The 27,860-nt window shown below is 36.8% G+C and overlaps 1 protein-coding gene across 8 annotated transcripts in view; it reads right to left on the reverse strand.

The window, feature by feature from the left end:
• The window catches only part of ECT2 (epithelial cell transforming 2), a 64,978-nt gene extending 37,877 nt beyond the window's left edge, over positions 1 to 27,101 (reverse strand). For 2 of the 8 annotated variants that reach the window (XR_009612200.3, XM_060639216.3), the window contains exons 1-14: positions 26,966 to 27,099; positions 23,109 to 23,260; positions 21,673 to 21,752; positions 21,476 to 21,568; positions 19,214 to 19,396; positions 17,243 to 17,332; positions 16,290 to 16,397; positions 15,278 to 15,351; positions 12,677 to 12,807; positions 12,413 to 12,528; positions 11,069 to 11,131; positions 9,494 to 9,716; positions 4,992 to 5,128; positions 827 to 946 (exon numbers count right to left, since the gene is read on the reverse strand). Coding sequence is in view for 3 of the 8 variants with exons in the window: in XM_060639216.3 (XP_060495199.2) it covers positions 827 to 946; positions 4,992 to 5,128; positions 9,494 to 9,716; positions 11,069 to 11,131; positions 12,413 to 12,528; positions 12,677 to 12,807; positions 15,278 to 15,351; positions 16,290 to 16,397; positions 17,243 to 17,332; positions 19,214 to 19,396; positions 21,476 to 21,568; positions 21,673 to 21,752; positions 23,109 to 23,238 (1,548 nt within the window). In the remaining 5 variants the exon portion in view is untranslated. Of the gene's footprint in view, positions 1 to 826; positions 947 to 4,991; positions 5,129 to 9,493; positions 9,717 to 11,068; positions 11,132 to 12,412; positions 12,529 to 12,676; positions 12,808 to 15,277; positions 15,352 to 16,289; positions 16,398 to 17,242; positions 17,333 to 19,213; positions 19,397 to 21,475; positions 21,569 to 21,672; positions 21,753 to 23,108; positions 23,261 to 23,795; positions 23,930 to 26,965 lie in introns of those variants that run through there. The other 6 variants (XR_009612201.3, XR_009612198.3, XR_009612199.3 and 3 more) reach the window with 6 other exon arrangements.
• Positions 27,102 to 27,860: the final 759 nt, after the last annotated feature.

The raw sequence follows: 27,860 nt of genomic DNA on the forward strand, positions 1-27,860 counted from the left end.
AAAGTAAAGACTCCTTCAGAGTCCCTTTAGATCTAGAAATAAGTGAAATATGATCATGGATTTTGATAAAGTACAAACGCAAGCATTTAAAATTGCATTTTTATTAACTTATAGATCGTTTATACTTTTGTTTATAATGTACAGTAAAATCAAAAGTAATATAATGTACTTGTTTGGAAACATTCTATAATATAGATTGATCTTTTTATTGGAATATGAAATAACCATTCATATGGGTTGTTCTGAAGAGAAAACTGATCAATTTTGCTCAAGTACCAAGTAGAAAATAAAGTTTAACTACTTTTAAAAGTTCAGCTAAATCTGCCCCCAAATTACTTTACTATGACAGACTGGTACCTATAAATCATGGACCCTTCATCAAAGTAAAAATCATTAAGAGGACAGCATTGTCTTATGTGTTGGTTTTTTTTTTTTTTATTTACCTGACTATAAACAGAGAAATGAACAAAATGGTCTCTAAGTCTCTTGCAGCTTCAGTTTTTCAAACAACTCAAAGCAAAACAAACAACTTGAGAGGAACAGTAGGAAAATAAGAAAAATACCACCAGCAACCACATATTTCTATAGAAAAAACTTCAAAAGGTTTAATTCCTTACTTCAGGATTAATCAAAATTAAAAAACAGACCAACAACAAATATTAATAAGGCACTGGAGCAAAGGGACATAAATGATTCAAAGGAATAAATGAGAGAATAAGAAGTTTTAGGTATAAAACTCATTTAGACAATCAATAGTACCTTAAAAAAACATCATATAAACACAATCCAAAAAGAATTACTACCAACCTAACATACACAAATTTACCTTTATCTTAGTGTGCACATCAAAGATATCAGGGATACTACCAAAAATAGTCTTAATCTCTTCTGGCGCAAGGATAGGCCCACCACGTTGTCCTTCCTCTTCCAATGGTACTTGAAATAACTAAAAGGTTAAAAAAAACCCACTAGTTTAGATAGGTTATAGGGAAAAAAGCAAACATATTGACAGTGAGGGGCGCCTAGATGGTTCAATTGGTTAAGTGTCTGACTTCGGCTCAGGTCATGATCTTGAGGTCCATGAATTAGAGCCCCACGCCTCAGAGCCTGGAGCCTACTTCAGATTCTGTGTCTCCCTCTCTCTCTGCCCCTCCCCCCCCTCGCATACACTCCCTTCCTCTCTCTCTCTCTCTCTCAAATATAAACATTAAAAAAACACTTAGAAAAAAACATATTGACAGTGATAAGAGAGAAGTTGATGGAAAAGAAAAAATTAAAAAAAGAAATCTCTCCCTAAATTTGAGAACTTTTTTCTCATAACATTTTCTATTTTATCCTATTTATTTATACATCTGTGTGTATATATATTATCATAAAATGTTATGTTAGAATCTAATAACATGAAATTGCTAGTATAATACAAGAGTAATTTGCACTTTTCTTTCAAATTACTAAGGAAGAAAGCAATAAGCAATCAGTGATTTCCAGACATACGCTTAATAGAAATACTAAATGTTTTGACATTTAGAATTTCTGGGTCATCGGCTATACACATTTTTAACTTTACTGGAAGTTTGACAGTAGGTTGGAAACTAGTTTTTGTGTTGGTTTTCTGTGTCCACTGAGGCCTTGCGGTCTTTGGGGTAAAAGCTGGTTTTAGTACACAACTCCCTACTTAGATTTTGGCCTCTGAATATACCTCACTTCATTTAAAAAAAAATTTTTTTTAATATTTATTTTTGAGAGACAGAGAGAAACAGAGCACAAGTGGGGGAAGGGCAGAGGGAGAGTGGAGACACAGAATCCAAAGCAGGCTCCAGGCTCTGAGCTGTCAGCACAGAGCCCTACACAGGGCTCAAAATCACAACGGCGAGGTCAAGACCTGAGCTGAAGTCCACTGCCCATCCAACTGAGCCACCCAGGCTCCCCATGAATATACCTCACTTTATTATCACCTTACTGATGTATTTAGAATAATAAAGGCTTTTGTTTTTTGATTTTTTTTTTTTTTCTGATTTCAGTATTTTTATTGTTTCTAGTGGGTAGGGTTCATAATTGCAGAAATGGAAGGCCTGGAAAAATATATTTATTTAATATGTTTTTATGTATATAAGTATTTTGGGTGACTAAACTTATAGAAATGTAATTCTTAAAACCAGTAACAATTCATAATCTTCGTTTAAGTGTTTTGGTTTTTTTTTTAAAGATTTTATTTTTAAGTAACCTCTACATCCAACATGGGGGTCGAACTCACAACCCTGAGACCAGAAGTCACATGCTCTACCGACTGAGTCAGCCAGATGCCCCCATAATTTTCATGTAGTTCTTTACTACTCTCTTTTATTTTATTTATTATTATTATTATTTTTTTACTTCTGCTCCTCCTGGCCTTTGTGTTATTGTCATTCTTTTTATTTCCACGTATGTTAAGAACCCAACAATACATTACTACTTTTACTTTAGTTATTTGACTTTTTAAAATTTTACTTTTTACTTTAAAACCTCCCAGTAGTCTTAAGACATGTTAAACTATACAAAACGGTTCTCCGTACTTGCTTTAAGCCTCCATAAAAAATTAGATAGCCAAACACTTCTGATTCTACCTTTCCAACATTTCTCAAATTTGTCCTATTTTCATTTTCACTGAAAGAAGTCCAAGTCCTCAAAATCTCTAACCAAGACTGCTGAAATAACCTCCAAATTAGTCTTGTCTCCATAATTTCCCCTCTTCAGTACCTAAGTGAAACAAGTTATCTTCCAAAAATGCAAGTCAGATACCATCTTCCCCTTCCCATCAAAAATTCTTCTCTATATTACATATAACACTATACAAAGGCCTTCTCTAGTCTGGCATAGACAGCCTGACCTCAGCTCTCACTGTATCCACACCCTACCCCTTGCACCTTAGTTCCCTTAAATCACCCTAAACGCTAATCCCCTAGACTAGTCATTATACCTTGAATGTTGTATACATCTTCAATTGTCTATATTATTTGCACAATCTCAAATACACTCCCTACCCATATTTTTTACATGTACTAATCATACTCCTACTTCAAAATTCACTTCAATTTTTATCTTCTTTATGATACTTTTTCCAATGTTCAACCCACCAAACTTCCAACCCAACACCTTCCCTAAGCTCATAAAAGTAAAACTCCCACCTCACAAATCTCCAAATACCTTAACTAAACCTCCCTCATGATGTTCATACCCTTTTACTCAGTATTATAATTAGGTATGTATGTTTTATCTCCTCTTCCAATGTAAGCTCCTTTAAAACAGCAATCTTCTTTGACACTTGGGAAACTAATTTATATTAATAGGCACCCAAGTATTATATGAAATACATAAAGAAGCTTCTGGGGCTAAATTATTCCAAATCCAATTTCAAAAAAAAGGAAGGAAAACACCAGTCCTAAAATAAAGACTGAAGAGAACATTATTATGAATTTAGATCACAATCTTTTAAATAAAATCTTAGGTGAGTTTATAGTAAGCATAGTGGTATGAAATGATGTAAGTCTAATAATTCTAAGGGCCTTTTTAAGGCATTTTAGCAAAGTTAATTGATATGCAAATTAGAATTCTGAAACTCCAGTGCATTTACCATGGTCTGAAAGGATTTACATTTCTGGGTAATAAATGCTACCAAAGTACATGAACAGTGTATGCCAACGGGATTTTCTGCTACTCGACTACATTTTGGCTGACTATAAAAACTTCAACAAGAAACTCATCCAGAATGATTTCCCTTGAGGAAGAAGAGCACAGCTGACTTAAAACAAGTAAAGTATAATACAGCAAAGGGCCTCATAAACCCTTGATTGCTGCTAAACAAATTAACTGTGAAGAATAACCTCTCCATGAATAGCAAGAAAGAAGTCTTTCCATTTCTTATCCATGCATTTTATCAGTGGTACAAGCAACTAAAGGCTATTATATTGAACCCTAATGAGTTATATTAAGAATTCAAATAGAGGTCAGTTAAAAATTAACCCCAATCAGAAGCTCCCTATATTTTTCTATTCAGAGACAAGCATGATGGTATCAACTTTATTTTTCTGACAATCTCCTTCATTACCTAAAACAAATCTATTACCTCTTTCTGCAGATGCCAAAATAATATCCTATTATTGTATTTCAGAACCTTGAATTTCAGTTTTTTCTTTAATATCATCTTCAGTCTCACCCTAGAAGGATCCATTAGAATTGTTCTTCTTCAGCAATAACTTCATAGTACATTTTAATGATAAGCAAGGAATTAATATTTATGACTAACCACTACATACTTTAAGAAACTTGACACATGAGGGGGGCCTGGGTGGCTCAGCCCGTTAAGTGTTTGACTTCAGCTCAGGGCATGATCTCAAGGCTCAGTAGTTCGAGCCCTGCGTCAGGCTCTGTGCTGACAGCTCAGAGCCTGGAGCCTGCTTCGGTTTCTGTGTCTCCCTCACTCTCTGCCTCCCAACCCCCCGCTTGTGCTCTGTCTCTCAAAAATAACTAAACATTAAAAAAATTAAAAAAGAAAAAAAATAAACTTGACACATGAAAGGATTACTGAAAAAAAAATTACATTCATATTGTTATGCTTCATTGCTATTGCTTTTCACATATATACAGTATGACTCCTAGAATGCACACTTTCAGAAAAAGTTATCTACCACATCTGCGTATGAATATAAATGCAGTATCCTGACAGCGAACATGCAAAGTTCTGCATTGAATAAAAGTTAGTTCTCTCCAAGATTATCTACTGAGGATCCTTCTCTTTTTAAAGTCACTATAAAAAATGGTGCTATTTCTATATGAATAAAAGCTACTATTACAGTTATGGTATTTCCCTAATAGCAGATTTTCATCATACATTTTCATTTTTAGTATCTATGTTCAAATTCTATGCTTATATAATTTGCTTGCAAGAAATAACACTTCTCAGATTTTTTAGTTATGAACACTGGAACAGGGATCATTTTGCACCAAACTCTTACCTGAATAATTGTGGCCAATATATTTACATAATTACTTTCAGTCTGATAAAGCTCTTTTGCAACTTGCCACCTGGCTGACTGCTTTGAAGGAACCGGAGTGGAATTTTTAGAAGACTTAGTACAAGATTTTGGTGTTTCTAAAAGGTAAAAAGGAAGAAAGATTTAATGAAAACCAGATACAAGTACCAGATACTGTGCAGATTTAACAACAAAAAAAGGGGTAAAGATATCCACTCTTAGAAATATACCCATTTAGATTTTCATTAAAGTAAAATTTCTTTACAGGATAAAGCCAGAAAAAAATAATGGTCCAAAGTATCAATGACTCCAAATTGACAGATTTGGCCTGTCATTATACTAAATAATGGCCTGTACTCTTCAAAAACGTTGAAGTCATTAAAAACAGAGAAAGTTGAGGAACTATTCCAGATTAGAAGAGACTAGAGAGAGATAACAACTTTCTCTATGATCCTGGATTGAGTCTTAGACCAGGGAAAAAAAAAAGGAACTTTATTCTTTTCCTAAAAAGGATAGGAGTGGAACAACTAATAAAAATTAAGAGTAGGTCATACATAGTATTAACGTCAATTTCCTAATTACAATACGTGTATTATAGTGGTACAAGAAATGTCTATTTTAGGAAATACACATTTAAGTATTTAGAAATAAAGGGTCATCGTATCTGCAACTTAATCTCAAACGGTGCAGACATAAAAAATATGTGTGTATATAGAAAGAGAGAGAGAATGAATGAATGAATGCTAACACAATCATGGCAGAATATTTCCATTTGGGAAAGAAATCTGAGTAGAGTACTAGAATCTTTGTACTATTTTTGTAGCTTTTTGCAATCTAAAATATTTCAAAATAAAAAGCTCAAATAAAATAAAATTTAAAACTCCATAAAAATATTTAAGTTAAAAGATAAAGAGGTTGTTATGATTATACAGTAACAGAAAACTTATCACATATATATGCAGGAAGCCTTCCTCAAAAAACCCAACATCACTGCAAATTCTTCATTAGTTCTTAACATAATATGAAAACACCTAGTCCAACACAAAATGGGAGGACACATTAGTATTTTTTATACATATTTCAAAAAACATGATACTTCATAAAAGCTTTATATACACTTTCTTACTATCAGTTATGATTAAAATACTTTAACATTATGTACAGAATCTCCTAATAGCAAGTTTTTCAATAAGAAAACTAATGTATAACATACAATAGAATGACATGGAAAAAAACAATATAGTCCCAGTATATTAACTTTACTCAATGATAATTTTAAATATTATTAATACAATGGTGTGTACTATGGAACTTTGAATGTTTTTTAAAGCTAGTAGACTTCAAAGATTCTCCCACTTGCCATATGTTATTTCAGGCTGCTCTCAACAGATCCAAGAGCTTCTGCCATTACATATTTCAGGAGGAAGAAACTGACATACATTGATCTAATTTAATTATTGTGTGTAGGCAGTGATCTACAAACTGGGCATTCTCCTATACAGAGTACCTAATATATTAGTACAACTGTCATGTCTGGGTTTTTTTAGTGGTTCATTTTCTTCTCCTGTTCCTTCAACTGCATATTCAAGCTTCAGCCGTATATGATCAGCTCTTACCATCCCATGCCCAGTATGTCCATCATGATTATGGAACCAGTAAATTCTGACATATGTATCTAATCATAATCCTCTACCCAAGCACCAAGTTCAATTTTTCCAAATACCCACTGGACATTTGTACCTCAATTTTACCTGGATATTCTCTAAAACTGCACTATCTTCCTCCAAAATATAGACTTCCTGTTTTTGCTAAGGTAACATTTCTCCTATTTTAATACTTTGCCATCATCCCTTATTCTCTTCCTGTCACTCCATTCCATCAATATCTCCACTTTTCTTTCCAACCATCAGTAACCCTGACTCAGGACCTTATCACCTTGTGGCCCAAGCCACTATAGATTACTTCATGGTCTGGCCATCTCTAAACTGTCTTCCTTTGAATCATTTTTCAGAATAATTCACTACAAATTACCTACTCAACCAATGACTCTACTGCTCAATAGCTTAAGTTCCTCGTTAATGACAATATGCAGTTCAGACCTGCCAGTCTGATTTTAAAGTCCTCTAATATTAGGCCCCAACTAACCTTTCTAATTTAACTATTACTCCTCCATACTACAAGTCAACTAATCTCTTCACTATTCCTAAAAAACGAATTTGTATACTGTTATCTGTATTCTTACTCATCTTACTTCTCAACTCCACCTTGGTTTTCTGGGCCTACCCTAAATTGACACTCAATTCCTTCCATGAATATTTAGTGAGGCACTGTTCTTGTTTTCTTAAAGCTTACATTCTGGTGAGGCAAATAAAATAAACAAAAAATATAGTTTCTAACAGTAAAAACTACTACTAAAGACAACAACCACATAATGGGTTGGTGAGAAGTACTCAAACAGGGATGTAACTTTGTAGAAAACCCAACAAGATTTCTTTAAAGCAAAGAGGGCAAGTATAAAGTTCCTGAGGTATGAATGTAGTGGGAATATCTGAAGAATAACAAAGATAGTATGACGGAAACTTAAAATATTACAGGAGAGCAGGGTATCCTATGAGGTTGGAGGTAAGTGAGGAAGGATCACATAGGAACTTGGAAGCTACGGTAATAAAAAGCCACTGTATGACTTCTAGCAGAGAAGTGGCATATGTATTTTAGAAACCTAAGTGCTGCATGCAGAAAGGCAAAATTGGGGGTGCCTGGCTGGTTCAGTCGGAAAAGCATACAACTCTTGACCTCAGGGTTGTGTGTTTAATCCCCAGGATAGGTGTAGAGATTACTTAGATAAATAAACTAACTTTAAAAAAAAGAAGGGGCACCCAGGTGGCTCAGTTGGTCAAGTGTCCAACTTTTGATTGTGGCTCAGGTCATGATCTCACAGTTTTGTGGGTTCGAGCCCCATGTCGGGCTCCATGCTGATGGTGTGGAGCCTGCTTGGGATTCTCTGTCTCCCTCTCTGTCCCTCCCCTACCTGTGCTGACTCTGTCTCTCTCAAAACAAATAAATAAATAAACTTAAAATTAGAAAGAAAGAAAGAAAGAAAGAAAGAAAGAAAGAAAGAAAGAAAGAAAAAAGGAAAGGGGGCACCTGGGTGGCCCAGTTGGTTAAATGTCCGACTTTGGCTCAGGTCACGATCTTGTGGTTCATGAGTTCGAGTCCCATGTCAGGCTCTGTGCTGACAGCTCAGAGACTGGAGCCTGCTTCAGATTCTGTATTGCCCTCTCTCTCTCTGCCCCTCCCCCACTCATGCTTTGTCCCTCCCTTCCTCCCCCCCTCAAAAATAAACATTAACAAAATAATAATAATAATGAATAATAAATAAAAAGGCAAAAATGAATAGAGAGAGACCATTTAGGAGACCAAAATAATTGTCTAAGAGAGATCCATTTTATAGAAAAGGCTGATAAAGGAAGGGTGGCAAAGGAATAGAGTTAAGAGTGGTAGAGAAAATCAAAACCAAGAGTTCTAATTTGATTAAGTTTAAGAAGTGTATTAGGCATGGACAAGTAGGAATAGGTATTAAGAAGTCAGTTGGACAGAGAAGATGACAAATTAGGGAGTCAAGAGCATATGAATGTTTCTAAAGCCATGGAATTAAAAATGAGACCATTTAGGAAGAATACAATAGAGAAGAAATGACTCAGAAATAACATTCAATAGTTAGAGGTGGAGAAGTTAGGCAAAAGAGAACAAGAAATGACGTACAAAATCTAAGAGAAAACTATCTCTGGGAAGAAATAGCTGTTCACGTGTTCAATGTTGCTGACTGCATAAAAAAGGTCAGTCTCCTCAGTAAGAGCAATTTCATGCAGTAGGGACTTAAGTTCAATTGGAATGGGTTAAAAAGACAATGAAAGGCAAGGAAGTGACACAATAGATCAAGGTAATTCTTTGAAGAGTACTCCTATAAAAGGAAAGAGAGAAATGAGATAGTAAATAGAGTCATGGGGTTAAGGGAAGGCTTTGATTGCTTCTTAAGTGTAAAAAACACAACATATTTATGTGCAGATTGAAAACCAAAAATAGAGAGAAAAACTGATGACCAAGAGAGAAGAGTTAATTATAGGGCTAGCTTTCTTCTATCATTTGAGACAAACTGAACTTACCTTACAGTGATTTAATTGTACCTATTTTCTCCATAATTCATGTGACACCTTCTGTGATCTTTTTTTTGCTAGTTAAGAATTTGCTCTTTGAACAGCTCTATCATTTTCTACAGTAATATACAAATAAAATATAGAAAGCACTTAGCATATAGTAAGCAATCATTACATGGAAGCATTTTTATGTGCCTTTTCTCCTCAGCAAGAACAACAGCAATAAAAGGTAGAACCTTTCATGTTCACTGTAGTAGTGATTTACCTATACTCTAATAATTATTCCATTCTGCTAAACTGTAATCATCAATTTTTTAAAATGTGAATTACCTCCATAGTTAATGCTAGACTCTGGTGTGTTGGAGATATCTAGGAGTGACCCTATAGAAAGCGAATGTTCAGCTGACGGGCGCTTACGGGGAGGAAAAGGTGACATGTCTGTCTCTCTCGAAAGCTGAGCAAGTGTCTCTTTTAAACGACGTCTTTTGCGATTGCTGTTTGGGGTATTTAGAGAAAGCAGTGACACTGATTTCTTGAGCTCAGGAGTATTAGCCTGCAATCAAAAGCACAAAAGCTCTATTTTACTTCCTTGGTTCTATACTGAGACAGGAACAGACGAAAAATGTATTTACAAGTTTGACAAAACCTGGATTTTGCACAATGATTTTACAACTATACACTCTGCCAGGTAATTCAGAAGATTCATAAAACATAATAGTCAAGGGACCACTGTAATTGCCTAACCCCAAGCACCTCATTCTGTTTCTTCATAGCTCTATCACCATTACGTATTCATCTGTAAGCTTGTTTACTGTCTAGTCCCCTGTTAGGCCATAAACTCTGGAGGGCAGGGACCATTCATATTTTTTTCACTGTATCCTTAGCATTTAGCACAGTGCCTGGACACATTGCTCTCCAATATTTGCCAAATAACACTTGACTTTAAAAGCTCTCTCTTGATATTTTAAGCACAGATTTTAAACTTTACGTTAAAAACCTTGAGAACAAAAGAGTCAGAAGACAATATAGTACCTATTTAGATTTTATAGAAACATAATAAATCTGTACCTTGTCTTCAATATTCCATTCAAATTAAATCTCCAAATAAAGAAAATCTTCCCTTCATGTTTTGGTGAATGATACCACTTTTCACCAATCTAGGACGAAGGCTGCATTTTCCTTGCTTACAATCTGCTATCAGAGTCATTTTTTTAATGACATCTCTCCCCTTAATATTCTTCAATGGCTCCCAATACTCCTTACCTAGTATATTCTTCACCAGTTCCCAATCCTTAATATTATTCAATGGCTCCCAATACTTCCCAAATTCTTTAACATATTATAAACTCCTTGATTCTGCCTACATCATAAGCTATATTTTTTGGCCTTTCCCACAGTTTTCTAAAGCCATAGTAAACTAAACTACTTGCTTTTTCAAGCTTAACACCATCTCCCACCTGCTATCTAACCTGAATGTCTGTACAAGTTTAACTTAGTAAGTTGACTAAACACTCACTTGCTCTTTTCAGTCCCTCCTGAGTCTCTCAGAGTGAGGTTAAAATAATTACTCAACTATAGTACATATTCTGCACTGTAACTGTTTGTATATCCATCTTTTCCTTAAGATTCTAAGTTTCTAAAGATAGGATTGTTATTGTTCATAATGGTATCACTAAGAAGTAGCACAGAATGACATAGATTAGATTAAAATATCTACTGCATTGAAGTTTTACTTAAAGCTACACAGCCTATTACTCAATATCCAATTATCCAATTATTCTGAAACTCCTAAACATGACATAAAAGATGACTGGTATGCCAATTATATGCTCTTTTCAGACAGAAGTGTTATCTTTATATCACCAAATTCACAGAGCAAATTACTAAGGGACAAAAAAAGCATACCTTTTCATATAAATACATAGTTTCTCCAGCTCGGGCATCCATTTGAATGCTTCCCCAGAACCACTAGGTGAGAGACAAAAAAAAAAAAAATTTTAATTAAGATTTTACCTTCTCAGAAAAGCTATTAGGTGAGGCACCTGAGTGGCTGAGTGGGTTAAGCATCCAGCTCTTGATTTCAGCTCAGGTCATAATCTCACAGTTTGTGAAATTGAGCCCCACGTCAGATTCCACACCAACAGTGCAGAGGCTGCTTGCAATCCTCTCTCTCTCTCTCTCTCCCCCCGTGCTTGAGCTCTCTCACTCTCTCAAAACAAATGAGTATATAAACATTAAAAAAAAAAAAAAAAAAAGAGGGGAGCCTGGGTGGCTCAGTCAGTTAAGCATCTGACTTCAACTCAGGTCACAATCTTGCAGTCCATGAATTTGAGCCCCGCATCATGCTCTGTGCTGACAAGCTTGGAGCCTGGAGCCTGCTTTGGATTCTGTATCTCCCTCTCTCTCTGCCCCTCCCCTGCTAGTACTCAGTCTGTCTGTCTCTCTCTCAAAAATAAATAAAATGGAGGAGAAGGGGGGAGGGGAGGGGGGGAGGGGAAGGGGAGGGGGAGGGGGAGGGGGAGGGGGAGGAGGAGGAGGAGGGGGAGGGGGAGGAGGAGGAGGAGACGAAGAAGGCGAAGAAGGCAAAGAAGGCGAAGAAGGCAAAGACAACAACGAAGACGACGGAGGAGGAGGAGACGGAGGAGGAGACGGAGGAGACGGAGGAGACGGAGGAGACGGAGGAGACGGAGGAGACGGAGGAGGAGACGGAGGAGGAGACGGAGGAGGAGACGGAGGAGACGGAGGAGACGGAGGAGGAGACGGAGGAGACGGAGGAGGAGACGGAGGAGACGGAGGAGACGACGAAGAAGAAGGGGCTCCTGGGTGGCTCAGTGGATTAAGCGACTGACTTCCGCTCAGGTCATGATCTCACAGGTCGTGGGTTTCAAACCTGCATCAGGCTCTATGCTGGCAGCTCCAAGCATGGAGGCTCCTTCAGATTGTGTGCTTCCCTCTGTCAACCTCTCCCCCTCTTGCACTCTGCCTATCTCTCAAAACTAAATAAACGTTAAAAAACAAAAAAGGAAAAGAAAAGAGAAACTATTAGTAGTATCTTTCAAAAACCCATCTTAGGGCACCTAGCTGGCTCAGTTGTTGAGCATGCAACTCTTAATCTCAGGGTCCTGAGTTCAAACCCCACACTGATGTGAAGCCTACTTAAAATAACAAAATTAAAATAAAAGTCTATTAAAAAATAAAACTATAGAGTTTTATTATTATATTTATTATAATTATTCTACAATTACTTGCCTCCTGCTTGACAACATAAAGTTTCTTTGAAGGTTCAAATGGAAGTTCTTTTACTATATTCTCTTCAACTATAAGGTGAGTGCATCTTTCATCTCCAACAGGTAAACAGTTACCTCCTAAAAAGAAATGCATACAAGCATAAATAAGCTTAACTATTTATCTCCAAACCTGAATTTTTAGAGAGGCATATTCACCAGGAGGGAATTAAGCAAGAGTGGGGAAGAAAATACAAAAATATAACTTTTAAATTATACTAAATTCTACCTTGCATCTCAGTCATTTCTTCCATATTGGTTTTTTCTTCGTCTGAAAATCCCAGGAAACTTAAAATGCAATCTTGAAATGGAGGAACTTTAAATTCATTTCTGAAGTCATCAACTGATGCACAGAAATCCCTAAAAACAAAATATACCTTTCTAAAACCAGCTTAACTTAAATGTTAATTTATAAATCTATAATAATTCTTAAAGTTTTAGTGTAATCCATATGTCAAAAATATTTTACATGTGGTCCTGAAATGTTCATAAAAACATCAGTTTAAAAAAAAAAAAACAAACAAATTGATGTGTTCTCAGTCATCTCAGAGTAACTTCTGACAAAATTTGATCACGAGTAGTCTTTACAAGATTCAACTCACTGCTTTGGACATGAAATTTTCTGTGTTCCAGGGGTTTACTATGGTTTCATGAAATATTAAATAATGATGAAGTAGAATAGCAAGGAATTACGAGGTCAGAGAGCTTAACATGATTATGAAGTGCAATCACCACTTAGAATGTTACCAGATAAACATAAAAAACATAACATGATCTAAATACCCAGACGCATGAAACTATTATCAAGAGAAACAAAAGCAAAAATGAATTATTAGGACTTTATCAACATAGAAAGCTGCACGGCAAAGGGAACAATCAACAAAACTAAAAGGCCATCTATAGAATGGGAGAAGATATTTACAAATGACAGATCTGATAAAGGGCTAGAATCCAAACTCTAAAAAGAATTTATCAGGGCGCCTGGGTGGCTTAGTCGGTTAAGCGTCCAACTTCAGCTCAAGTCATGATCTCACAGTTCATGGGTTCGAGCCCCATGTCCAGCTCTATGCTGACAGTTTCAGAGCCTGGAGCCTGCTTCATATTCTCTGTCTCTCTCTCTCTCTCTCTCCCCTTCCCCCACTCGCACTCTCTCTCTTCAAAATAAACACTAAAAAATTTTAAAAAATTGGTCAAACTCAACACACAAAAAATAAATACTCCAGTTAAGAAATGGGCAAAAGACATGAATAGGCACTTCTCCAAAGACATGGCTAACAGATACACTCATCATCAAGGAAATACAAATCAAAACCACAATGAGATACCACCTCATACCTGTCAGAATGGCTAAAATTAACAACTCAGGAAACAACAGATGTTGGCAAAAATGCAGAGAAAGACGAACTTTCTTAGTAAGCTGTTGATGGGAATCCAAACTGGTGTAGCCACTGTGGAAAATGGGTGTGGAGTTTCCTCAGAAAGTTAAAGATAGAACTACACTACAACCCAGGAATTGCACTACTAGGTATTTATCCAAAGGATACAAAAAAACTGATTTGAAGGGGCACATTCACCCCAATGTAAACATATAGCAACACTGTCAACAATAGACAAATTATGGAAAGAGCCCATATGTCCATCAACTGATGAATGGATAAAGATGTAGTGTCAAATGGAATATTACCCATGAAAAAGAATGAAATCTTGCCATTTGCAACAACGTGGATGGAACTAGAGTGTATTATGCTAAGTGAAATAAGTCAGTCACAGAAAGACAAATACCATATGATTTCACTCATATGTGGAATTTAAGAAACATAACAGATGAACATAGGGGAAGGGAAGGAAAAATAAAATAAGATAAAAACAGAGGCAAACCATAAGAGACTCTTAACTACAGAAAGGGTTACTGGAGGGGCGATGGGTCCAGGGATGGACTAAATCGATATTGGGCATTAAGTAGGGCACTTGTCGTGATGAGCACTGGGTTTTATATACTCGTAAGTGATGAATAACTAAATTCTACTCCTAAAACCAATAATACACTATATGTTAACTAACTTGAATTTAAATAACATCTTGGGGGGAAAAAAAGAATGCTAATGATAATCAGGGTGCCTGGGTGGCTCAGTCAGTTAATCATCCGACTCCACTTCAGGTCATGATCTCACAGTCCGTGAGTTCGAGCCCCGTGTCAGGCTTTGTGCTGACATCTCAGAGCCCGGAGCCTGCTTCAGATTCTGTGTCTCCCTCTCTCTCTGCCCCCCCTGCTCATGCTCTATCTCTCTGTCTCAAAAATAAATAAAAAAACATTAAAAAAAAAATTGAAAAAAAAGAATGCTGGGGCACCTGGGTGGCGCAGTCGGTTAAGCGTCCGACTTCAGCCAGGTCACGATCTCGCGGTCCGTGAGTTCGAGCCCCGCGTCAGGCTCTGGGCTGATGGCTTAGAGCCTGGAGCCTGTTTCTGATTCTGTGTCTCCCTCTCTCTCTGCCCCTCCCCCATTCATGCTCTCTCTCTGTCCCAAAAATAAAATTAAAAACGTTGAAAAATAAAAAATTAAAAAAAAAAAAAAAAAAAAAAAAAAAAAAAAGAATGCTAATGATAATCACAATTATTTCACAAGGTAAAGTCAAAAGGTACCACAGATGTCTTTCAATTTTTTATAATTTTTTTATAACTATGTTCCTCCTAGACTTTATTCCTTAGGCCACCCAAAGACTGAATTCATTTTGTCTATACTAGCTATGAATTTAGGGTTTGAGGCACATAGGTTTACCTTAATAATATATTTAATTCTAACAATAAACTACCGAATTTCTAAATACTTACTGTTCATTCCGCCTTTCCCAAGCTTTATAAATCCATTCTGGCTTCATAATTGGAGTGCCCAGACTCACAGCAATCTAAAAATATAGAGCATTAATTATGATAAATTTTCACCCTAAATAACTGCATTGATGGAAGTTCTAAGCAATTTTATACATACTTTTTTTAGAGCTTTAGATTATTCATCTACTTTATGACAAAATATAAATAAAAATCAACAAAAAATTGTCTTTCAATTGTACAACTTAGGTTAAAATAATTTAGAACAAGTTCCATGCTGTCTAAACCATTTCCTTATTTTAAATAAATACAACTCTGAAGTCAAGTTTATTTTACTACATTTCTATTTCTCCTTTCTCTGTGTTTCCTTTCTCTGGGTTTCCTCCTTTTGGAAGTACTGACCCCCAAGACAACACAACAGAGGAAAATATCTAATTAAGTCACTAAAAACTGAGATATGAATTGAAAAGTATACCTCCCAAGAATTCGTTATTACCCCAAAATTACCGTTTGTTACACAAATACACTGATGGAGGGTGGGAACGTGATAAACTCTCCCTAAGATATTCAAATGTAAACTTAAAGATTTTAATTCTAATAGAAGTAACTTCTCTCGTTCTTTTATAGTTGTCACTAGTTAAATCTTAGAACTATTTTATAAGAATATAGCTCTGTTCTTATTAAGACCATTTAGACAAGAGTGAAATATCTGCTCAACACTTCCCAACTCTCATTCACCAATGCTCATTCACCAACCAACCTTTGCCGGAAATGTTACCCATCTACCAACCTCCACAATCCTACTCATTCACAAATCCTACTTATTTCAAGACCTAACTCAGGTTCCATTGCTTCCTTAAAATCGAAAGGACCACACTCCTACAATTTAAAATTTTTACTAAATGCATATGTAGCAAAAATTGAATTTCTGATCCTCAATAAATAATGGGAGAAACAGATAGGCTTAAATCCACCCCCCCAAATGCTATATTGAAATACACCCAAGTTTACATACCCTGAATTTTTCTCCTTGTGTACAATTTGCCACCAAATGTGTAACTTTTGAATTAAAGTCTTTTCGAATAATTCCACCCATGTGATGAACCAATGTCACCAATCTGACCTCAAAAGAAAAATTAAGCAACATTAACTTTATGATTAACTTGAAAAAATTTTAAATTATGTTTAACATGAAATTGCTGTGTGTAGGGGCGCCTGAGTGGCTCAGTCAATTAAGCATCCGACTTCAGCTCAGGTCATGATTTCACAGCTCCTGGGTTTGAGCCCTGTGTCGGCTCTTTGCTGACAGCTCAGAGCCTGGAGCCTGCTTCGAATTCTGTGTCTCCCTCTCTCTCTTCCCCTCCCCTGCTCATGCTCTGTCTCTCTCTCTCTCTCAAAAATAAACATTTTTTTAAAAAATGTAAATGTTATTAAAAAAATAAATTACAATTTGTAAACAAAAACTTCAAATAATGTGGCTGATATAATACTTAACAAAATGACAATTTGAACAGACGATAGTTATGAAGTATTTCTGTTCATTCATATGCCTGCCATCCTAAACAAAATGTTCCTTGGGGCGCCTGGGTGGCTCAGTCGGTTGGGCATCCGACTTCGGCCCAGGTCATGATCTCACGGTCCGTGGGTTCAAGCCCCGCGTCGGGCTCTGTGCTGACAGCTCAGAGCCTAGAGCATGCAGCCTGCTTCAGATTCTGTGTCTCCCTCTCCTCTGTCCCTCCCCCACTCAAGCTCTGTCTGTCTCTCTCAAAAATAAATAAACGTTAAAAAAAAAAAAAATTCAAAAGGTTTCTTTACAAGGGTCTTCAGAATGTTTCTTCACAAAATTTAAAACTTGTCCTTCAATATGTTTTAAATAAAACCATGATATAACCACCCACAAAAAATGTCAGTTTAAATTTATTAGGCTAGAAGAAATATTCCTTGAATAGAATGTTTTAAAATACTTACTAGTTCTTCTTTCTTCCTAAATCCAGTAAAGCACAGGACTAGGTTCATCATGCTTGTACAGTAGAGTGGACGACATGAGAATGGCAAAGGCTGAAGGATACAAGTTTTAAATCTGTCAGCTTTCTTTATAGTAGAGAACAAAACATATATTTCCCCCTCCACTTTGTCAATCCAAATCAACTTTGTCAATCCAAAGATTTCTTGCATTTTTTTGATACAAAACAAAAAAAAATTACAAGTTTTACAATAAAAAATTTCCCAGGATTCCAAAATCATATTTGACACACATAATCTAAATACTTTACTAATGGCAAAATAAAATATATTTACATGCAAACCTCCAGTTTTAAAATATACCTTGACATATTCAAAGTCTTATCTACTAGCAAAAATTTCAGACTCCATCCACTATTGTAAAAATTTCCAATTAGAGTTAAAATAGTTCAAAGATATTTTATAACGAACACTAGGCAAATGACATATATTTGAATCAAATGTTCCAATTTTTGAGCTAAAAAAATGAAAATAGTAAATAATTTAACCAATGGAGATGTGTGTGTGTGTGTGTGTGTGTGTGCGTGTGTGTGTTTATAATTGAAAGAGAATGGTTTAAAAAAATATGTTATCGGGCACCTGGGTGGCTCAGTAGTTTGAGCGTCTGACCTTGGCTCAGGTCATGATCTCATGGTTCGTGGGTTCAAGCCCCACGTCGGGCTGTGTGTGGACAGTTCGGAGCCTGGGAGCCTGCTTCAGATTCAGTGTGTGTGTGTGTGTGTGTGTGTGTGTGTGTGTCTGTCTCTCTCCCCCCGCAACTCGTGCTCTCTCTCAAAATTAAATAAACGTTAAAAAAAATTATTTTAAAAAAATGTATAAATATATAATTCCCACCATTATACAAGATTATTTCATAATTTTGGTCTTTAAAAAGTTTATTTGATTTTTGAAAGCACCACTTTTTTTTTAAGTTTATTTATTTTGAAAGAGAGACAGAGAGCGCACAAGAGAGCTAGAGTGAGCAGGCGAGGGGCAAAGAAAGAGGGAGAGAGAGAGAATCCCAAGCACTTCCCACTGTCAGCACAGAGCCCAACACAGGACTCAATCTCACGAACCATGAGATCAAGACCTGAGCCGAAATCAAGAGTCAGTAACCAATTGAGCCCCCCAGTGCCGTTAGAATAGGGACTAACTTTATTACAACTCTAGCCTGAAATGTTATTTATAAACAAAAAGTCGGTGGTGAAGGCTGGAGGAGGGTGGGGCACCTTCGTGGCTCAGTCCACTAAGCCACCTGACTCTTGATTTTGCAGGTCATGATCTGATGGTTGTGGCACAACTGAGCCCCATGTAGGGCTCTGCTCTGACAGCGCAGACCCTGCTTGGGATTCTCTCTCTCTCTCTCTGTCCCTCCCCCACCAAAAGTAAACTTTAAAACAAAAACAAAAACAAAAAGCTGGGTGCCTGACTGGCTCAGTTGGAAGAGCACGTGACACTTGATCTTGGGGCAGGAAGTTCAAGCCCCATGCTGGGTATAGAGATTACTTGAAATAAATAAAGTTACAACCCAATATGAAACAAACAAACAAACAAACAAAAAGCTAAAATAATTTTAAACCATGCGGTAACTAATAAAAATGGAAATGTGTATCTGTTCTATGAAAGAAAATAAGTTTATGTACGTGTATACATTTCTGGAAGCCAAGTTTAAGAAATTATTTCTTCCCAAGACATTGCTGGTATATATACACACAAATATCTAGTTGTTATTATTAACTTTCAAAAGCCTTAGATTTTCACTCCTGCAAGTTATAATAGAAAGATTTAAAGGACTATAATAAAGTAGCCACTACTATCCCTATTCTAAATATTACATACTCCCAACAATTAACAGGATTTTTCTGCTTATGAATTTTCAGAAAATTCATTAATAAAAATTTAACCTTGAAAAGTCATGATAAATGTGTATTTTCTTACCTCTCCTTTTTGGGCACAGTTTAAGATAACTGGTGGCCCAATAATTCTATGATCAGTCTTGTATAACTCATTAAAAACAGAATCCTGGAAATCCATGACTATGAATACATTTTCAAATTCTGGAGAATCCAAACTTTCAAGTTCTTCCACTGATTCCATCTTTACAAAGGGAACTTTAATTTCCTTGATTTTTTTTCCAGGTGGTTATTAGAAAAAAAAATTATTTATAGATTATAAAATTAATTCAAATGACTCTAATCTAAAAACCAATTCAACATTTTTATTTTTATATTTGTAGTAAACTGTAAAATCACACAGTGAGCATTATACTTAATAGTAAACAGCCTTATTTCATTACTTATTTGCATTTTTACATATACATATCTCCATCCATATTGACATTAAATTTTGAATATTAATATCATAAAGGCATAACTTTTAACGTGACTTAGTAGTCATTATAAATCACCTACAATGCACATAAAATTAAAACGATTTTTAAGTATATACATTTTGACACAAGATGCATTAGAAATACATCCACTATTACTTTTTATTCTCACCAAGAAAATGATGCCACACTTATAGTTCTTCCTACATAAATTATCTTCAGAAAAATAGGATACTATGGCACTTAATATCTACAAAAAGGGGGCGGGGGGCGCAGCTGGGTGGCTCAGTCAGTTAAGCATCCAACTTCGGCTCAGGTCATGATGTCACAGCTTGTGAGTTCGAGCCCCACATCAGGCTCTGTGCTGAGAGCTCAGAGCCTGGAGCCTCTTCAGATTCTGTGTCTTTCTCTCTCTCTCTCTCTCTCTGCCCCTCCCCTGCTCACACTGTTTCTCAAAAATAAACATTAAAAAAAATTTTTTTTAATCTACAAAAAGGGTGCAGATTAACTTAATCATTTCAGTATATATGAGAGAAATAGAAAGATATGAAATATGTTGGCAGTTGCCACACAGCAAATGTAGGATATAAAAAGGCAAGTTACCATTTAGCATAAAATTTTATAATGTACACAGTAATATAATGTACATTTACAAAAAAGAATGAAGGTATTTAAGTACCTGAATGGCGCCTGTGCAAAAAGAACAGAACCATTTATTTTTTTATAAATTCTTTTTTAATGTTTTTATTTATTTTTGAAGGAGAGAGAGAGAGACAGAGCACGAGTGGGGGAGGAGCAGAGAGAGAGGGCAACACAGAATCCGAAGCAGGCTCCAGGCTCCAAGCTGTTAGCACAGAGCCCGACGCGGGGCTCGAACTCATGAACTGTGAGACCATGACCTGAGCTGAAGTCAGACGCTTAACTGACTGAGCCACCCAGGCACCCCAAAAGAACAGAACCATTTAAAAGAAAATTCTGAAAGGTCAGTAAATTGTTTGGGTTTTATTGCTAGCCTGATGTGATGAACTGAATTGTGTATCCTCAAGACGCCCTAAACCATTGACGCCCTAAACCCCATACCTCAAAATGAGACTATATTTGGATAGGGCCTTTTAAGAGGTAATCAAGATTAAATGAGATCATGTAGGTGGGCTCTAATCCAGTCTAATTGGTGTACTTTAAGAAGAGGAAACTTGGACACACAGGAGGTATCAGGGATGTGCATGCACAGAAAGGCCATGTAAAGAAAGACACAGTAAAAAAGCAGAGCCATCTGCAAGCCAAGGAAAGAGATCTCAAGAGAGATCAAGATGCCAACATCTTGATCTTAGACTTCTAGCCTCCAGAACTTTGAGAAAATACATTTCATTTCTGTGGCTTAAACCACCCGGTCTCAGTATTTTGTTACCACAGCCCTCACAAACTAAAATAACTGCTAAGACAGAATTAGATATATTTCATATGCTGGGACAAATTCCCTGATGACTGTCATTTATTATGATTTATAATTTGGAAATAAAGCAAGAGTTTGGAGTAAACATAAAATTAATGGGAAAAAAAAAAAAAAAAAAAAGAAGCCAAAGGGTTTAAAGAAAGAAAAACATCAGATCTTTGTAGATACATATGATGTGACTTTTAAATTTAACAAGAACAAAGTAGTAAGGATTTTGCTACTTATGAAACATACTATAGTTTGGGGTTTCAGAAATATCCAAATTTTAAAAATAAATATAAAAGTTTCTATTCCTCTAGCTTCGAAGTGCACAAAATATACCTTGTGCCTAATTTAGGTCCAATCACTATTAAGTGGAATATAAGAACACAATCAAGAGTAGTGCAGCATGCCACATGCAATGAAATGCTTGACCTACCATATTAACAACACTTTTTATTAATTTTTCATCCGATTTTCCAGGACAACTTTCTCTTATCTTTATAACAGGGACTTCCATTATTTTAATAGTCTGTGGAAAAGAGACTTAAGTATAAGATTAAGAAAACTATAAAATTATTTAAACGCTGATGGAAGAAAAATTACCTTTTTTTAAAAAAAGCTAAAACTCCATACCTTTAAAGCTTGTATAAGTTCTTCTTGTTTTCCAGCTTCTTGAACCAATATCATTCTCGTTTCAATTTGAGGCATTTCTTCTATTAAAATTAAAAATGTTTAAATATGTTTATCAGGTAACAACATCAAAATTAGCAGTTCTTTAATCCCTTTTTGGCTATATCTGGCATGTTTTCCATCTTTGAGGAGATCATAATATTCTCTCAGATCAAAATGACTTAATTCCTAGTTTATTTTTACAAATTTGGCCATCTATCACTTTAGAGAAAGAGAAAACACACTGTAGTAGAGTATACAAACATCAGCACCCCTCCTAATCAAAAAAAAGCATTCACTATCTTGCACAGCCATCCTCTTCAACAGTGGATGCTGCTTCAGGACAGACCCATTTATAAAGCGGTCAAGTGAAGAAGTGGCTCTTCACCTGACCGGTCATAACTGAATAAATTCTCACCAACAGTGTGGCAGCTACATTGCCCTCCCATACAGAAAAAAGCAATATTGAACAATAAGATGCTTTCTCCTTCAAAGTTGGGAAGCATTAATCCAAACAATAACCAAAAATCTACACAGTATATATAAATGGCTAAAGTCGACAAAACAAGAAACAACAGTGTTGGTGAGGATGTGGAGAAAAAGAAACCCTGTGCACTGCTGGTGGGAATGCAAACTGGCACAGCCACTCTGAAAAACAACATGGAGGTTCCTCAAAAGTTAAAAATAGACCTATCTCGTGATACAGCAATCACACTACTAGGTATTTACCCAAAGAATACAAGAACACTAATTCAAAGTGATACATGCACCCCTATATGTATAGCAGGATTATCTACAATAGCCAAATTATGGAAGCCAAGTATCCACCAATTGATGAATGAATAAAGATATGGTATATATAAATACAATAGAATATTATTCAGCCATAAAAAAAAGAATGAAATCTTCCCATTTGTAATAATATGGATGGAGCTAGAGTATTATGCTTAGAGAAATAAGTCAGAGAAAGACAAATACCATATGATTTCACTCACATGTGGAATTTAAGAAACAAAACAAACAAGCAAAGGGAAAAAATAAGAGAGAGACAATAGACAAAGCAAGAGACTCTTAATTATAGAGAATAAACTGATGGTTACCCAAGGGGAGGGGAGGGAGGGATGGGTTAAATAGGTTATGAGCAGAGGGTAATGTATGGAAGGGCTGAATTACTATATTGTATACCTTAAAACAATATTAACACTGTATGTTAACTAACATGGAATTAAAATAAAAACAAAAAAATCTACACAGTATAAAGAGATTCTGTCAACAAATATTTACTGAATAACTGTACTTTATCTTAACAGTTAGTATTACATTTAAATCCTAAGTCCCTAGTTAGTAAGCTTAGGATTAAAATAGTGATTTGGTGTTTTAAAGCTGATTAACAGGTTTACCTTCAACATATGAAGCAGATCCAATAAGTACATTTTCCTTGGAAATTTCAGTAACTTTAGAATCAAAAATAGAGGAGTCTGCCAAGCTTGTCCTTTCAATAGTGGATGTTAATACACTACTGTCAGCCATTGTTTGTACTCTTCTACGTTGACTGAAAAAATAGAGTTTGAATAAAAATACATGATCATTGGGCAAAAACAAGCATTAGAGGCTCTACTTTTATATCTAGAATCTATAAAAAGTAGCATTACTCATTTTTCTTAATACTGAACCAAAGAAAAGTCATTCAAGTTCTCTGAGCCTCAGTTTCCTCTTCTGTAAAATAAAGATACTAATGCATGATTCATAGGAATATAGTAAAAATAACAATGTATGAAAAGTACTCAAAACATTATCTGACGTATAATGAAAATTCAGAAGGTAGTCGTAAATATTCTATCTCCCTCCCCCACACCTTTGCCCTCAACCAACCTATTCCTCTTCCTATGTTCATTATATTATTACCATCTCTCAAATAATCCCAGTCAAAAACTAGATCTATCCTTACTCTTTCCTCTACGTTCTTTGTCGTCCCCCAAATCCCTACCAATCCCATCTCAAGTACTCTGGAACCTCATAGGAAGTATCTCTGATTATCATTTTATTGCCAGAGCAGCGTCAAATTGTAGGAAAAAAAGAGCTGAGACCCGGTCCCTCTTCTCTGTGCTCAATGCCACAATGGTCAAATACAACAGCCCCAAACAACTTTATCATCGGTTTCTTCAGGTCACTCTCCACATGGTTTCCTGGGGTATAGTCCTAAAAACAAAAGTGACCATATCACCTCCCTGCTTAAGAACTTCCATGGGCACTCCTCCTGATGGTCCAAATTCACCATCAGGTTTAAAATTGGTCTTAGCCTACCTATTCAACCTCATCTCCTGTTCAATTTCCACATTCCACATATACTGTATGCTCCAGCCACAGTGTATTTCTCAACATTTTTTAAACACAGATCACAATTTACTCCACACCCACTTACATTTAATAGTGCTCAATTCTCCACCTAGCACATCTTTCAACCCCCAACCCACTGCTCTTGACTCATTCTCTGTGGACTTCTCTGTATATCTCATGTATAAGTGGATTGCCCGCTTATCTGTATTTTCTTATTACTTTACAGTCATCTCTCCTTTAAAAGATTTAACAAGATAATTATGCAGGGATTAGTGTCACTATGACTGTGGACAATGAAAGAAAATCTTTTTTTTTTTAGACTTCCAGGACTTAAGAGTTGAAAAGTTAGGCAAGCAGGGAATAAAGAAAAGTTAAGTGAATTTTCATCAATTCAAATCAAAGGTTGTTATGTAAGTTTATTATTATCTTTAATTTCCAGAATATTGGACAAATATAAAGAGAAGGTCCTATCTTTATCTGGAGGTACATGTCTGATCTATTTTATACTTCCCTACTTTTTTTAGATTAATAAAATATACAAATATCATCCACCTGGTTTTTATCAAAGTAATAGTTTAAGTAAACTATATGCTGTGGAGAAACAGTACGGTATCATTAGCATCATTTCTGGATGGTGATACATCCGGAAGTGAAGATATGCACACTAATGATAACCACAGACCTCAGCATAATTGTTAGGTGAGCACTTCAAAGCCAGGCGACTCAGGTTCCCATCTAACTCTGCACTCAGTTTTCAAATCGGTGAAAGAAAATCAAATTTAGTTGTCATGAAAACTTAATAGATGACATCTTAAAATGAGCAACAATTGCTAACCTTCCTAATATTCACAATGTAGACATTTTTTATTGTCTTCCCATACATCTATATCAATCATTATTCTAAGGATCTCCAAAGGAATGTTCCAATAGTTGCTAATAAGAGTCTTTATTTAGAATCAACAACATATTCTATCCAGCCCTTATTTTTTTTTGTTGGTTAAGTCTCTTACATGTAATTGTTACCAGTGAAAAAGAAAAGGCTTTCATTCAAAGTTCTCTTAAAAGAAACTTAAAAGTCAAGAGATGAACTAATATACTTTAAAGAATGGAGGAGGGAGATTCTTAATAGTCAAGCAGGCTCCACACTCACCATGGAGCTGGACACAGGGCTCGATCCCATGACCCTGGGATCATGATCTGAGCCAACATCAAGAGTGGGAGGCTTGGGACACCTAAGTGTCTGACTTTGGTTCAGGTCATGATCTCAGGGTTGGTGAGCTCAAGCCCCTCGGTGAGGCTCTGCACTGACAACTCGGAGCCTGCTTTAGATTTTGTGTCTCCCTCTCAATCTCTGCCCCTCCCCAGCTTGTGCTCTCTCTCCCTCTCTCTCACCCATAAATAAATAAACTTAAAAAAAAAGAGTGGGAGACTCAACTGACTAACCCACCCAGGCACTCCTCTCCTTTGCCTGTTTAAATATCATCAAAATAGGTAATTAAAAATTAAAATTGTCTCTGATAATACTATATATGATCAATTTATTGCTGAAATCTGTACCGGGGAGGAAGGCTTTTTTTAGGGAAAAAAAGAGCTGCATGGAAAGTTGATGACAATATCCAACACTCTGATTACAAATGGAAATGCACTAATCACATTTTCATATTCATGTATTCTGCAAGCTTTTTAAAAAAAATTTTTTTAATGTTTATTTATTTTTGAGAGAGAGAGAAAGAGATTAGAGTACGAACGGGAGAGGGAGAGAAAGAGGGAGACACAGAATCCTAAGCAGGCTCCAGGCTCTTAACTGTCAGGACAGAGCCCAACACAGGGCTGGGGACTCGAACTCACAAACTACAAGATCATAACCTGAACTGAGGTCAGACACTTAATGGATTGAGCCACCCAGAGCACCCTGTAAACTTTTTAAATAAAGACAAGAGGATCAGTGTTCATAAACTATACTAAGGTTATTTCTCATCCAAGAACATACTCAAGCAGTTTTTGACTAAATAACAGTAAAACATGCCTCTTTTCATCCCAAACAGAAAACCTGTCACTTAAATACTCACTTTAGGTTTCCCTTTACCTTTTTTTTTTTTTTTTAAGCAGTCATCTTTCAGAGGAGCTTAATACAATAGTAGGTATGATGGTTGTTATTACTGACAATAATAACATTAGTGTTAACATAAAAATTTTGGTTAATATCGATTTAATGTTCAATATGTGGCAGATATTGTTCTAAGTCTTTTACTTGTATTTATCTAATCTTTGAAACAATCCTAAGAGGCAGGTACTATTATTATTGTCTCCATCTCATAAAGAAGCCTAGAAAAGAGAGGTTAAGTAACCACCCAAGTCATTAAAACAGGGATTCAAACCCAGGCTGATTCCAGAGGCTGCACTTTTAACCACCAAGCCAAACAAATCTGTACCGGGGAGGAAGGCGCACGCGGAGGGGTTGGGGAGAGGCCGGAATAAGCTGGCGTTTTAAAAACTAAAAACTAAGCTTCCTAAAGAGAAGACACCAAGAAGAATCTTAGAGTGAAACCACTAAACACTCTGAGATAAGCCAACAAAGGCTGCAGCTGCCGGCCGCCAGAGCCGCAGAGGACAATGCGGCTAGTCGAGAGCACTCTTCCCAACTCCCTCCCTTCACCCAGACATTCTTCCGGAAGAAATATCTAACCAGGTGAGCGAGTGAAGATGCCCAGCAACCTGGGGGACTTCGGGATCCCACTGCGCGTCACGGCCCAGCTGTCGGGAGTGCGGTGGGGGGGTTTCCAGAGCCAGGAAGCCTGGGCAGGGATGCTCCGGAATTCGCGGTCATCGGGGCGGGGCAGTCGGACTAGAGAAGGGGTCCACTGCTCCGGGAAGGTTGGCCCACTCCCACCTCCCCTACCCACACCCACAAAGTCCTCACCACTCTCAAAAATCGCCTTGAAAGTCCACCTTTTCAAGCACCGATTCCCCTCACTGTTACCGCCATTCCTCGCCGGTGTCCGCAACAAACAATTCAAAAAGTGAGCCGCTTTCTCTAAAAGCCATGCCGATTGGCGCGTGATGTCAACCTCCATCCCATAGGCTGGGGTCTCCAGAGGGGCGGTGATTGGCCGCTGCTCCCCGCCCACCTCGCCTCAGACGCCGATTGATTGGTTCTGCGTGTGTTTCAAATAAACCCAACGGCTCAGACGTCCGAACGTCGGGGGCGGGGGGGGGGGGGGGGGGGGGTGTAAGAGAAGTGCCCGGATGTGGCCGGAAGGTGGAAGTGGTAGCTCCTGGGCTTCTCTGGGAGTGGCAGGTGTGTCTGTGGCTACCGCTTGTTTACTCAGTAAACATCCCATTTCCTGAGTCAAGTTTGAGTGGATTCTTCTCCCCTGCCAACTTTATTACTAACTGTCACTAAATCCTTTAAATCTGTGCCCCTACGGGTTGCCTGGAGCTGATTTTCCTGCCTGTATGCTTTCTGCTTTAGGAATGTTATTTAAAGTTGGCTAAAAGTGTTTTCACTTTGGTAGTTCTGTTGGAGTGACAGAGCCAGGACTTGGGAATTCGGGGACTCTCCAGGTAGACTTCAAATCAGCAGCCAGTTATTTAAATTCTGATGTATGGGCGCCTGGGTGGCTCAGTCAGTTAAGCATCAGAGTTTGGCTCTGGTCATGGTCTGGTGCTCCGTGAGTTCAAGCCCCACAACTGGCTCGAGCCCGTTTTGGATTTCGTGTCTCCCTCCCTCTCTCTGCCCCTACCCTGTTCGCAGTCTGTGTCTCTCAAAATAATAAATAAACATTAAAGGTTTTTTTTAAGCATAAATAAATAAA

The sequence above is a fragment of the Panthera onca genome, chromosome C2 (genome assembly GCF_046562875.1).
Source record: "Panthera onca isolate mPanOnc1 chromosome C2, mPanOnc1 haplotype 2, whole genome shotgun sequence".
In the NCBI taxonomy this organism is placed as follows: domain Eukaryota; kingdom Metazoa; phylum Chordata; class Mammalia; order Carnivora; family Felidae; genus Panthera; species Panthera onca.